The sequence below is a fragment of the Betta splendens genome, chromosome 11 (genome assembly GCF_900634795.4).
Source record: "Betta splendens chromosome 11, fBetSpl5.4, whole genome shotgun sequence".
Lineage (NCBI taxonomy): Eukaryota > Metazoa > Chordata > Actinopteri > Anabantiformes > Osphronemidae > Betta > Betta splendens.
The window spans coordinates 5,491,685-5,504,926 of record NC_040891.2 but is presented as its reverse complement, the minus strand read 5'-3'; the positions used below and the strand labels follow the sequence as shown (position 1 = coordinate 5,504,926).

Sequence of the window (13,242 nt, the reverse complement as noted above, 5' to 3'; positions counted from 1 at the left end):
TATTGTTATTAATAACTAATAGGTTTCAGTCAGACCTTCATGACTTCACCACTCTACATTTAAAAAAAAAATACTACAGACATTTATTTTCTGAGGAGAAACCACTCAGCCTAAGGGAACAATGCAAATCTTTAGTTTCCATGTACAACCAAGTAACCAAATGTTTGTGGTCTAGAAAGAAAAGACACATAAAAGGGTGGATCAAAAACAGAAACAAACGCTGCTTCAAAAAGATTCATATCCAAGGGTCAATCACCACTAACATCTCTAGCGCACATTCCACAGAGATCCTCGGATTTCTTATCACAATATCGGCGAGTTTTACAGTAAATGTGTGCGTGCGCCCGTGAATATCTGTTACTGTTTTGTGGGTAAACTTGAACGCATCTTTTAACAATTTATGTGACATTTGTGCGTTTCTGTGTGCGCGCGCGCCTGGGATATAACTCGCCTTCACAATAAAAGCTGTAACAAGCCGCATTCAGTTATCTTCTTTCAAGAACACAAAACGAAGGGTTTTGTTGTGGACAAAACATAAATACGGAAAACACGTGCAAATATAAAAGAATATATTTTATATGTTAATTTTAAAGGAAACTTACTTTACCGGAAGTCGCGTCGTTTCGTCTCGGACATGTGCTCGCGACCGAGCCCAGCCCCGCCCACCCCGCCTACCCCTCCTTTTTGTTCAACATCAGTCTCTAACGAAGCCAGAAGAGGCAGAGCGGTGTGAAAAACGCACTTTTACTGTTGAACGCAACGACAACAACGGTAGCTAGAGTCCACTTTGGATACAACTCTGCTTCCTTTGCGGTTCTGGGGAATGTGTAGTTGTCAAACATGAAGTCGTCAAACAGTTGTCCTTCCGACGTGGGTCGAAACCCCTTTGTCCACGAGCTGGAGTTCACCGTGACAGAGAAGATAAAGGTGAGACCGTTACGGCCACAGCCGTTAAACATGTTTCTGTAGTGACACGTGTTCGCTTCCTTTAAACCCCCGCGACTCCTTCACGTTGTGCGTAAGTGGCGATTTCGCCACAGTCCAACGTTACCCACCGTCTCCGCACGTCCAGTCTGGCGGTAACATGACACTTTACACACTTTGACAACAAACGTGTTTCCTTTCGTACAGTAAGCAACAATCGGGAAAAAGCAACGAACGACGTCTAGGATACGAAGCACGTGTTTAGCAAAACTTCCAACGACGACCTTGCTTGTTAAATCGGTGTTTCCCGTTTGTTTTTGCCATTTGTGTTATAGCCCATATTTAACATAAGAGAAACATTTTTTTTGCTGACTTTTACTTCTAGTTTTTCTGTGGTTTCCACGTATCGTCAACGCTTCCCTGTGCGCCTCATTGTTCGTTACGTGATACTTGTGGTGTCATTACTGGAGCGGCCTCTATCCCGCACTTCCCAGAATCAGTCTGCGGAGCCAGAGGTAACTCTTGATTGAATTTGCATGGCGCACATTTGCATTTCGATTTGGCGCAAAGCACCCGCCAACAACGGGGAGTGTTTCTGCAAAATGCAGCTTCGAGCTTTATTTAGCCGCTGACCCGTGAGACACGGTAGACAGTGTTCACTTGACTTCCTCCCACATCGCCCCCTCGTCAGTCTGCACTTCTCTGTTTCTAGTGGCTTTGGCTCATCCTATTGAATTAGCACACAGTGTTTACGCTCTGATGTTAGCACAGGGGCCTGTCAGTGAGGAGTTAAGCAAGTTTGTGTGTACACAGATCCTCATGAGGATGGACCGTTTCCTGGGGTGACAAATGGTTTGGGTTTGGTTAAAGCCATTATCAATGATCTGTTCAGACACATGAGGAGGCCACAGCGCTGGTTCTGTCACAGTTAGTGCAGCTGTGACTACGTCTTAAATCAAATACTGAGGTCGATTTAATCTATGTGCTGGAGGACAGCAGGCGGGCTGAGAGACCTCCCCATCAATCATTGGTAGTAAGTGGTGGGTTCGCTGAAGGCGCCTATATTTTAGATACATTGTTCTAAGGTGTCTGATTTGTAATGGAGTCAAGTAACCAGATACATTACGCCATTTGCTTTCTTTTATTCAAAGCAAAGAATACAAAGCATCAGCCTTTTTGTTGTGACCATTTTCAACAGTGATGATTCACTGAGAAAACTCTTTGACCTCATACTTGTATACACCTAACGAGTACTGAAAGTACTCTACACTCCTCACTTACACAAACACACGGGACAAATAGCAGTTCAATGTCTGACTGTGTGTGTGTGTGTGTGTGTGTGTGTGTGTGTGTGTGTGTGTGTGTGTGTGCGCGTGTGCGGGTGCGTGTGTAGTAGATTGTAAGCAGCTGTAGGTTTGTGTCACATGACAGTGACAGACCAATCACTGTATGCTTCAATGTATGTGTGTGCGTTAGTCAGGTGTGTTTTTCCACCTCACACACGTGTGCAGACTTGTATCATCTGCTTTAATCGTGGCTTTAGCGTACGGTACAATACATGACTGTGCATGGATCAGCTGCTTTCACAAGGCATGTGCTGTTAAAGTGTACATAAGCATTACCCCCCCCCCAGGCTGTCGGTCTTCCTGGAAACATGTTTTCAAAGCTGAAGCGGACACAATCGGCCGTGCTGAAGACCAACTGGGTCAGCAAGTGACACAGACAGAGGGGAGCGCTAATTCAGCTGAGTCACACTTTGCTGAAGTGTGAGAATGCCGCACATCCAGCCGACAGAAACCAAATAGTTGTGATGTTTGTAATGCTTAGAGCAGAAATCACATTATTTGTGTGCTGCGTATGTATGTGGACTGTTTGTCAGTCACTCAAAATCTGCTTTCCCTCAGCAACCTGTTTTTTTAATGGCTGCACATAAACGTGTGACGAACTGTAAACGCAGTTAGGTGCTTCCTATGCCGCTATATTCAAATAAGCATATGCTTCCTGTACCTCATTTAAAACAGTTAGCAAAGAGCAGTTAGTCCCTGTTACAGGAGACACAGCAACTAGAAGTGTACGAGGCCGCATGTCACACAGGAGCTGGATCACATTGAAACATTGACAGTAAATCTACATGTGATTCCAGTAAAGCCAGTGGAGCACAAGTGCAGCATACAGTAAATTATCAGCCACGGTTGCCTGTACTCACATAAAATAGCATCAATTGCTTCTCTGTGCCTGCCCCAGCTCATTCTACTATCACCTCCTAAGAGAGTGTCAGTGGGTCCTCCTGGATGCATTGAACGTCTGACGAGTGCACTGAGCACTAGGTCTGGGGGAGCAGAGAGGTGCTAAAGCATCATAAATCACCCCTTTTACTGTTTATTTATTAATACACCCCTCCACGGTGCACCTACACTCCTCAAGAGAGAGCGACACACAAGAAAGAGTGGAGACAAGAAGGTGGAAGGGGGGTTAGATATGATTCCCCCGAGTAATGGCAAAAACCACATGAATGCAAAGCAGGATGAACACAGCAGTGTGATAAATAAAGGGGCAGCTGAGCAAATAGATACAGGGAGGGATGGAATGATGGATTGATTGGGGGGAAAATCCTCTGGGATTGGAGATTACTGTAAGGCAGGCTGGAAGGTTGATGAGTGGGGAACGGGGGAGCACGAAGGAAGTGATTAATAGATCGAGTGGGGGTCGGACAAGGGGGATGGAAGAGGCTTAATGTCTGAATTTACACCTGAGGCCGTGACTCTTTGACCCTGTTACTACTCACACACACACACCACATCCCCCTCATTACCCAGTGGGAGAAACAACATGACAGAAGAGCAGGCAAGTCAGCTGATCTGATCTGTGCTGATGCACTCAAGACAAGCCTCTAGACCCAAGTCGCCTTATCTCATCCCCTAGCTTATTGTTTGTGCAGTTAAATGTCAAAGTTATGCAAAAGACCTTGGTTAATGTCAAAGAGTCACTCTTTAAATATGCATGGCATTTACAGCATGTATGAAAGGTATTTCCCTCCCCTTTGTCTTCCCTGTCAAAGTGAACATACCGGTAATCACAATTAGCAAGAAGTTGATAGAAAGGATTTCAGTTTAGTTCCTCGAACAACCATTTGACTCAGAAGAAGACAACAGTTCAGTTAACAATTCAGCCCTGAAATCAGCAGTGGAGCACAACATTAAGGAACAGGTTAGTTTTAGTTTGCCAAGTCAGAAGTGTGACATTGTGTGTGTGTGTGTGTGTACTGGATACATAGTTGTTTGTTGCTTCTTTTAGACACATGAATGCGTGTTTCCTGCTCCTCACCCTGCAGGGCATGCAGGCGTGTCTTCCTCCACTTTACAGGAAGGTCCTCTGTGTTAAACGTATCTGTAGTTCAAGTTACACTGTGGTTGAGCCGTAAACATGTTCATAAGCTTCTCCTGCTTCTCCTCTGCAGATCGGACTGATGTCTGTCACCGTGTTCCCTGTGCGCCTGCTCTTCGTGTCCTTCTTCATGCTGCTGGCCTGGCCCTTCGCTTTCACAGCCGCCTTTGGCCGTTCTGAGTTTGTCATTGAGCCGCAGTCATGGTGGAGGAGGTGGGTGTCACAGCGCTGCCTGACCAAAAAATGTTCTAAGTAGGATATTGACAAATGAGAAAACACACAATTGTACAGAATCTGTTACACTTTCCTCTCACGGTGTGTATTATCAGATTTGTAGACCTGTGCTTGCGAGTCATCATGCGAGCCATGTGGTTTTGCGGCGGTTTCCACTGGATCAAGGTCAAAGGTGAACGTGCGGCACCGTCTGAAGTTCCTATCCTCACCGTGGCGCCGCACTCCTCCTACTTCGATGCCATCCCCGTCACCATGACCATGTGCTCAATTGTTGCCAAACTGGAGAGCAGGAGCGTTCCAGTCTGGGGCAGTGAGTAAATCTGACACACATTCTCCTGGAGGCAACATATAAGCTCTTCCTCCCTTGGCTGACACACACACCCACATCCTCCTCTTCATCGTCCTGCCAGCTCTGATCAGCTACATCCGGCCAGTGTTTGTCTTTCGGTCGGACCAGAATTCCAGAAGAAAAACCGTTGAGGAGATCAAGCGGAGAGCACAGTCCGGAGGGCAGTGGCCTCAGGTAATCTGAATATGCACAAACACACACGTAGGCTGGATACACAACACGAGAGGGATTGAAAGATGATAGTGTAAATATAGTGAGATAAACAGATGCAGCTCAGTCACACGGAAAAAAGCTGGGTCCAAAACATGGACTGTCAAAAGTTTGAGCAACTTAACGCTTGTGTGTTTGTTTCAGATCATGATATTTCCAGAGGGAACGTGCACCAACAGATCGGGTCTCATTTTGTTCAAGGCTGGTATGTGTTCAGCCCAAGTCTATTCTTTAGGCCGATTATGTTACCAGGTGGAAGGTGGCATGGGTGTGTTAGGCCTGTTCACTTCTCCCCACAGTCTGCCTGTCCTTTAATGTTCATCGTGCCACGTTTGCATCACTGTCCTGCAGACGTCCAGTCTTCTGCTCGCTGGTTTTATTATTTTTGACGGGTTATGTATTTACTCCTTAGACCAGGTGATACTTAATGTAGCTCATAAGCAGAAGCTCCTAAGTCAGTCAATGCAGGTTTGGGCAGCAGTCCAGTGTGTACCCACACAGCAGACTTTAAAGCCTTATAGCGTTTCCAGAGGCTGCATGTTTTTCCACTTAGTTCAGTTTTCATTCCGTTTAGTGCCTATACTTGTTAATGATTAAGAATGCATGAAGTTGCCTGCGTGGCTGCCAGCCGCAGGTATGGACGTCTGGGCAAGGTACAGCCCGGCTTGTTTTTCTGTTCCGCTCCGGTCGGTGTGCGTGCGCTGCGTTGGGATGTCGGACATTGTTCCCCGTCGCTCCGTGTAATCCCCTCTCTTCCAGTCTGTAATTCTGTCACTCCCAGTAAGCCCCGCTGATCACACCCTGTGTGTTTGTCCAGTTTGATCTGTCTGTTGCGTGTTGCCACTGCTCTTTTTGGCAATGTCCCCTCTAGTTATTTCTATTCACTGCTCCCCGCACAACAGAGCAACCGTGTGATGGTCTGTGTTTTATTGTGTGCCACGTTCGCATGAGCCTCCAGCTCATTTTCAGACCGTACCACCTGCTTTTTTATCACTCAATTGCAATACTATACTGTGTGTTGTGGCCGCGGGCTTGTCCCAAACTTACATTGCAGTGTCTTTCTACACAGTAGTTTTCACGCCAGTTAAAATCTGTCAAACCTGCTTGTTAAGCAATAGATACAAATAATATTAGTTCATTAATCTTCTATTCCCTCCACTGTTGTCTTTTCTAGGTGCTTTCATTCCTGGACTCCCAGTGCAACCAGTGGTGCTACGCTACCCAAACAAACTGGTAAACACCTGGCATCCAGTCCATCCTTGTCCCTTCCTCCCTTGTTGAAGTCTGTCTAACCATGGGCGTATCCTGACTCCTCCCTTACATTCACAGTGTACGCACACCTGTGATGTAATGGTTTCTGTCCCTTACATTACCAGAGTCCCTCTTGTGTTAAGGATGATATTTCATCCCCTGCCTCTCTCTCTCTCCCTCCCTCTCTCGCTCTCTCTAGTTCCTTCCGTGACATAACGCATTTCCTAGACCCTTTTAAAACGTCAACGCCGAATCTTTTATCTGAGTCCAACCCAGACCATAAAGCAGCTGAAATATTAAACCAAAATGTGTTCACGCAGCTTGATAAAGACCTGTACACACAGCAGCCGCTCATCTCTCTGCACCTCTTCTCACTCTCTCATGAATTATGCAGTTATTATTACCTAGTTTTTCTTTCTTTCCCTGGTCACTGTTTCCGCTTGTGCTGAGTTGAGCTACTGTGACTAAAGTAAAGCACAAGGCAGTGAGTGCAAAGAAAATTTGGATAAATATTTCTAGAAAACCTTTATCTGTTATAAGCTTCTGCCTTTTGAAGCTCAGTTCACAGTTTTTTAGTCTTAATCTATACACAAACTACAATATTGAATAATAAAAAATAGGAGGAGCTAATTTGTTTATGCTGAGCCTTTGTCTTGTCCCTCACCACAGGATACTATCACGTGGACATGGCAAGGTCCTGGAGCGTAAGTGTTTGTTCTGTGTTTGTGTCACACCCGTCATTACCGTCTCACACACACATACACACTCACAGCATCAGCTGCCCTCTACAGGATGCGTAGTTATAGCTTCCATTATTCCTTCTATTAGAATGTAATGTGGGAATATGCTGTAAGAAAAGATCTGTTACCTCCGGTACCATTAGTCTTGGTCACATTATTTAATTCCATCTTTTTGCCCATGAATATGAAACCAGTTTCTCTGTTTTTCAGTTTCAAGATTTTGTGGCTCACTCTGTGCCAACTACACAATCCTATAGAAATAGAGGTCAGTGTTTCAGTAATACAGTACTCAGATCTTTCTGCACAGCTTCATTATAACAGGATCGTTTTGTTCTCTTTTGTTAGTATTTACCAGTGTACACTCCATCAGATGAGGAGAAGGAAAACCCTGCCGTGTTTGCCAGTAACATCAGAAAGATAATGGCAAAGTAATTGTGTTTGTTCAAGTTTCTTTGTCTATCTTATCTATTTGCTTTGGATCTTCACAAGATGCATACAGAAATTTTGGCCTTAACACACCTTTTCCTTCCCTCCTGACAGGGCACTAAATGTGCCACTGCTGAATTTCTCTTTTGAAGATCGTGAGATCGGCTTTTCAAAGGGTCCGCTGCAGATATATGACTACCACAGCCTGCTGGAGTTCAACCAATTGGTGCGGAGCTTAGGGTAAGGTGAGGGGGACTGGACTGACTGGTTGGAGTGGGTGGGTCCCATCTTAGATGTAGGAAACATCTTCTTCTTCTTCTTCTTAAGGCTGAAATCGTAAGCGGATCAAATAAGAGCAGGCTTGTTGTTGTATTGCAATATTTTATTTGGCTGATTCTAACTTTGATAAAATAATGTAGATGTAAGATGACAAATCTCCCCCAATCATATTTTAAACATCATTTCGTCTTATTACAGTTTATATAGTTTGAGGTTTTGGACTGTTTTCTGCATAAAACCAGACATTTTTTGACAGCAGATAGTACTCTAGGGTGCATAGTTTTGGTTTGGATGTCTTAATTAGCATTAATTGATAATATGGTTTCAATTTTTTTGATTTCTAAATTTGGCCTATTATATATTTTATATAGATTGTTATATTACTATTAAATACAATTAAGATCTTTAGGTGAGGAGATTTAAAATCCTATAAAAAAATCTAAATATGTTACTTAAACCTTTTTTTTTTTTTTACTTTTTTTACTTGAACATTGTTTTTCTTTACTTTTTCTTCTCCAATTTGTCAGCTTGAGAGCAGGAACTACTAACAAATTGCTAGAGGATCATGCCAGAAGAGCCAGAAAGCTGCACGCTGACAAACTAGGGTTGGAGGGCTTCGCTCAGTTCCTTGACCTGCCAGTTACACAGGCACTGACACAAGTCCACAGCCTCTTTGACAAGGTAAAGACAGATGACTTTGGATGAGCGGTACGGTTAGGTATACCACATACATACACACAGCTGTCTGTTTCTGACAACCAATATCAGTTAACCTTACTAAGAGTGATTTGATAGTAGGAGGAAGCTGGAGAAATCCTATGTGAGCACAAATACACATTGTATGATGATGAACAGTCTGGGTTGAGTCTACATCTAAAAGAATACCTATCAAGAAAATGAAGAACTGGTCAGTGACTGATTAGCTCCCTCTTGTGGACAATCTGGATCCTGGAAGTTATTATTATAAGTTAGTATTAGTATTAATATAAGTATAAATTACAAATACGTGTATAATCGCATAACAGTTCTTCCTTCTGTAGTTCCTGTACCTAAGACTAGGATGCTTAGGTTTATTGGTGCCTGATAAGAAAATGGTTAAAACTGTAACATACAACAAAGACGTTACGAACAGTCCTTGTAAAATCAGTCACAGTCAAAATGAATAGAAACCGGTTAAATGAATTTAATAATAGTAATTATAAAACTTTAAGTAATTCAAGTGGTACATAAATGTTTAAAACACATTAACTTCCATCCATCTAAGTGAACAGCCACAGTTTCAACCTACATCAACATACAAGACGTTTGCAGCAAATTATGGTTTCATGTAAGATCATATTTGTTTAATATTGCTATTTGCATTTTATTTTCCCAGCATGGAGATGGACAGATAGACATCAGACACTACGTCATCGCTCTGTCTACTGTTCACCAGCCGTCGAACTCACTGAAGACCCTCAGGTTGGCTTTCAAGGTGAGCATATTTGGCACAGACTCGTCCGTCCATCCATTCATCCACCCACCCACCCACTAACATGACTTATTGTGGCTCAGATGTATGAAAGCGAGGAGAATGGGGAAGTCCTAGAGACGGAGCTCGCCGACATCTTGGAAATAATGCTCGGACTGAAGGAAGTGGAACTGTCACGTCTGTTTTTAGCGCTCGGTAGACATGACACAGGGAAGATCGCATACGGTAAGACAATGACAATAGTATTAGTTGATAATTTCATAAAACCCCCTTTTTTGGCTTTTCTGTCTCCTTCTTAATTTGCTTGGCTTTTTGCATTCGCCATCTGTCATGTCAGTTTTATTCTTTGTAGAAATACTTACTTCTTTACTTTTAATATCTTCTATATCTATATCTATCCAGATGAACTTCACCATTTCATAGAGCAGCATCCGCATTTCGTCAGGGACTACCTTGACTTCAAAGGCGAGGTCAGCCAGCCTCAGAGCTGCAACGGCCACAACCACAAAAAAGATCAGTGAATGACGAACTTTAAGGTTTCTGTTTTAACAGCAATGCAAAATGCTGCTTCTTGCCACCTTGTGCCTTTTTAAGTGCAGGTAAAGATATGGTGGTTTAGTTAAGCACAGATGCTGGGATCTGAATTTTTCCTCCCAATATTGTTCTCATTATAATGAACATGTTTTTACTGCTTTTCAAATGTGTTTCATTTAACTTTACAGCTATTTAAGACATTCACTGAAATGTGTTTTTTAGCCCTCACTTTGTTTTGAAGGTAACACTGCTGATCTCAGGTATTTCCCTGTTGTGGTGCTCATACAACCTTTATAGACACACGTGGGCCTTACTCCTAATAAATGATGAACCTGACAATAACCAAGCACATGACACAAGAACTGTAGACGAACAGCGGCGTTTCAGAGAAATTCTTAATTTTGAAGCAAAAACCCTCAAAAGATGAGCAACTGATAACACCACCTAATTTTGCAAATGTTTTGTAATGTTGACCTCTTGGTCAGATAACGCTTGTAAAAGAGATCCTGATCTCAATGGGCTTTTATCTGGTTAAATAAAGGTTAAGAGATCACTGCTTGGTGCACTTGGTGATGCCACTTAATCCTGCCTCAGGGTGTGATCATTAAATAGTTACAAGCATAGGATGCCATGCTGTTGACTTTTAGGCGTGTGTTAACTTCTCAACCTAAAAGTAGGACCAAATATGCAAAGCAACCTTCAGCCATGTATTATTAGAATCTCGGAGAAACTTGATACAGTGGTTTAATTTCTGATGTTGCCTTTTGATTTAAAGTGACTTTTTTTTTCCTTTGGTGCCTGAATGTGATTTTACAGATGGTTTGACAAATAATAAAATGGCTGAAATAGGATTTCTCTTCCACTGCAGTCTAGTTCTGTAGAGACTGAATCATTGTTGATCAATAAACCTTTTCCAGCAAACAACAAAGATAACATACGATGTTTGGCTCATCTCAGATAATTTTTACTGGACTGAGTGATTTACTTCATTATGACTGCCATGTTTCTGTAATGCTTCATTTCTCAATAGATGTCATGTGTTGAGAAATCAAAGCTTTATTTTGCTAATAAAATACATGTAGTTTTACTGTTGTGTGTTTTTTCGCCCACTAGGTGGAGCTCTGCTTTCACACATTCACAACCTGGTTTGACTTCCCCAAATTGACTGAATAAGAAGAAAGTCTGTGTTTACATTTTATTCACATATACAGCTGTTTGTTGTTACCATATAACCCGTGCTCACATTTGTTTGTTCTCATTTCCCATTGATCAGATCTTTAAGCCTTTAACCACTGCACCTGCGCTTTCTTTGAAAGTAGATCATCCGTCCTGAATCCACATGGTGGTGCTAGCTCCCCAAGTTGTCTGTTCCAGAGCAGCCACGCACCACTGCCCACCTGATGGACAGGAAAAGCATTACCTCATCCCTTTCGTTCAGTCCTTCAGGTAAAAATAGACAGATTAAGCCCAAGCTTTGATGAGAGAAACCTACAGAGGAGGTGTGGAAGCAGAGAGAGAGAGAGATAGGTGGAGGAGAGAGACTAAATGGATCGTTCTGCTCCAAATCCAATTCCTAATAGCTAGAGGGAGGGTGGGTGGGAGGAGGGAGAAGAAAACAGTCAAAGAAGAGGAGAGGGAGAGGGGGAGTGTAGATATCACGTCTAACAATTAAGACCTGCCCTAGGGGTCTAAAGAAGAAGCTTTGTTGAGAACATATAAATTGCTCATTGAGCAGTGCCTCTCTGCAGTCTCCCTCAGATACTCGTGCCTCAAAGGAATCAGCCATAAAAGACGGCAGGCCGCCACATAGGAAGGCTGGAATCTGTTCAGTGTTTGTGAATCCATCTTCCACCACCCTCCTGGCCAAGCGACCCCCCCCCCCCTCCGCCATGGTAACAGTAAGCACAAACCTGGATCAAATCCAGCTACTGTGGGGAAACATCACAGAACACGCGCTGGCGATGCCTTTTGTCCTTAGCAGGGCTGAAAGTCAAACTGTTTTTGGTTGAGCGGAGCACGTGGAGGGGATCCTTCACAGCCTGTGCCCGTGAAAGTGGCCTGGTGGCTCCTCTGTGCAACAGATATCAAAGCCTTGTAAAAACAGTAGGTTGGAGTAAATGCCACCGGGAGGATGGAGTGCGAAAAGTGTTAGTAAGCAAACGTGGCTGTAAAGGATGCATACACTAAAAAGACAGAACATAATACAGTAATGTTGGGTAGAATTTAGGAATAAACAATAAAAAAACTCACTTTGCTTAAATTTACAGCTGAAATACATTGTATCATGATTTTACAAAGTCATGTATATCTTATCCCATCAAGGCAGTTCAACCTGTGCAGGAGAAGGAGGCTTCCCAGCTGCTTCGGGCCCTTTGGGATGGTTGTTTATTATAAAGTTGAATATCCAACATCTGTTGCAGGAAAGTCTCATTGTACTTTACTAACTCGTACGCCTGTTAAAAGCTTTCTAGATCTACTGCATTCGATGGTCCATGAGAAATAATCGACTCTTTTGAGCAAACCATCCTTCTTTTGCCACTCTCTTAATTGACCTTGTAATTATAGCAGTGTTTTGGCTTTAATTTCACTGTTGATTTCCTCCTCAGCTAGCATTATTTAATTATAGCCCCGCTGCATTTCATTCGCCGGCTCTTTAGCTGTGACCTGATTCTGCTTAACTGTTCCCTGCTAGTGTGAAATGTATTTTCAGGGAGTGATTGATGACACATCTGAGCAAACATGTCAGCTTCTTCTGTCACTCAGCCCCATGTTATGGTTTCATCACGCTCATCAGCCCACTTGAGTACACGGCCTAAAATAGTTCGTCTAATCATCGCAAATTTTCTGTTTGCGCGATGACAGCGCTTCCAGTTCGCAGACAGTTCCCGTGTTCGGAAAATGAGTCATTAAAAGCGAAGCGCGCGACAACTTGCGCCGCTGCGTTTCTGATGCTTTGCGTGACTCACTGTGAAAGCAGCGCTTGAGAATGGAGTGTTGCGTTCACCCACCGGTGCAGTCTGCTGCTCAAAAGCAGGACGCCTCATCTGTTTATCTACAGCTCCACGTTCTCTTTTGTCAATGGTTCACTGTGCGTTTATCAAAGGTGGACGGTGTTATAGCTTTTATCCGCCAGTTCAGCCCACTTTGTTCTGCTTAAGTGTAAAGAACAGCGAACATTCCTGTATGTGGGCAGCCGGAGCTGGTTTTACACTCTCGCTGTATTCTTGCACGGGCTTCTGGCCTGACACCACAGACTCCACTCCTCTTTTCCCTCACGAAGGGCTTTGTGCGCTGCCTTCTCCAAAAACAGAGCGATGTAGGTGTAGAAGGAGGGAAACATGTTCCAAATTCCTCTCCGCGTTGCCGAACACCGCTCCTCCGTGTTTCATTGCAAAGAAAAAAAGAACAACAACTTTTGATAAATTAAGTGTCAGAAAAAG

At 43.4% G+C, this 13,242-nt stretch overlaps 1 protein-coding gene across 2 annotated transcripts; it reads left to right on the top strand.

The window, feature by feature from the left end:
* The first annotated feature begins 673 nt into the window (after positions 1-673).
* On the top strand, positions 674-10,889 carry lpcat1 (lysophosphatidylcholine acyltransferase 1). 2 transcript variants are annotated; one of them, XM_029167476.3, is made up of 14 exons: positions 674-927; positions 4,382-4,521; positions 4,638-4,852; positions 4,953-5,065; positions 5,246-5,306; positions 6,276-6,334; positions 7,022-7,056; positions 7,303-7,357; positions 7,438-7,520; positions 7,633-7,758; positions 8,325-8,478; positions 9,173-9,271; positions 9,352-9,493; positions 9,671-10,889. In XM_029167476.3, exons 1-14 carry the CDS (start codon positions 841-843, stop codon positions 9,787-9,789), a joined length of 1,488 nt encoding a protein of 495 aa, XP_029023309.1. In that variant the 5' UTR covers positions 674-840; the 3' UTR covers positions 9,790-10,889. The 2 variants fall into 2 exon arrangements, with proteins under 2 accessions (XP_029023309.1, XP_055368781.1); XM_055512806.1 differs by lacking the exon at positions 674-927 and adding an exon at positions 3,745-4,131.
* Positions 10,890-13,242: the final 2,353 nt, after the last annotated feature.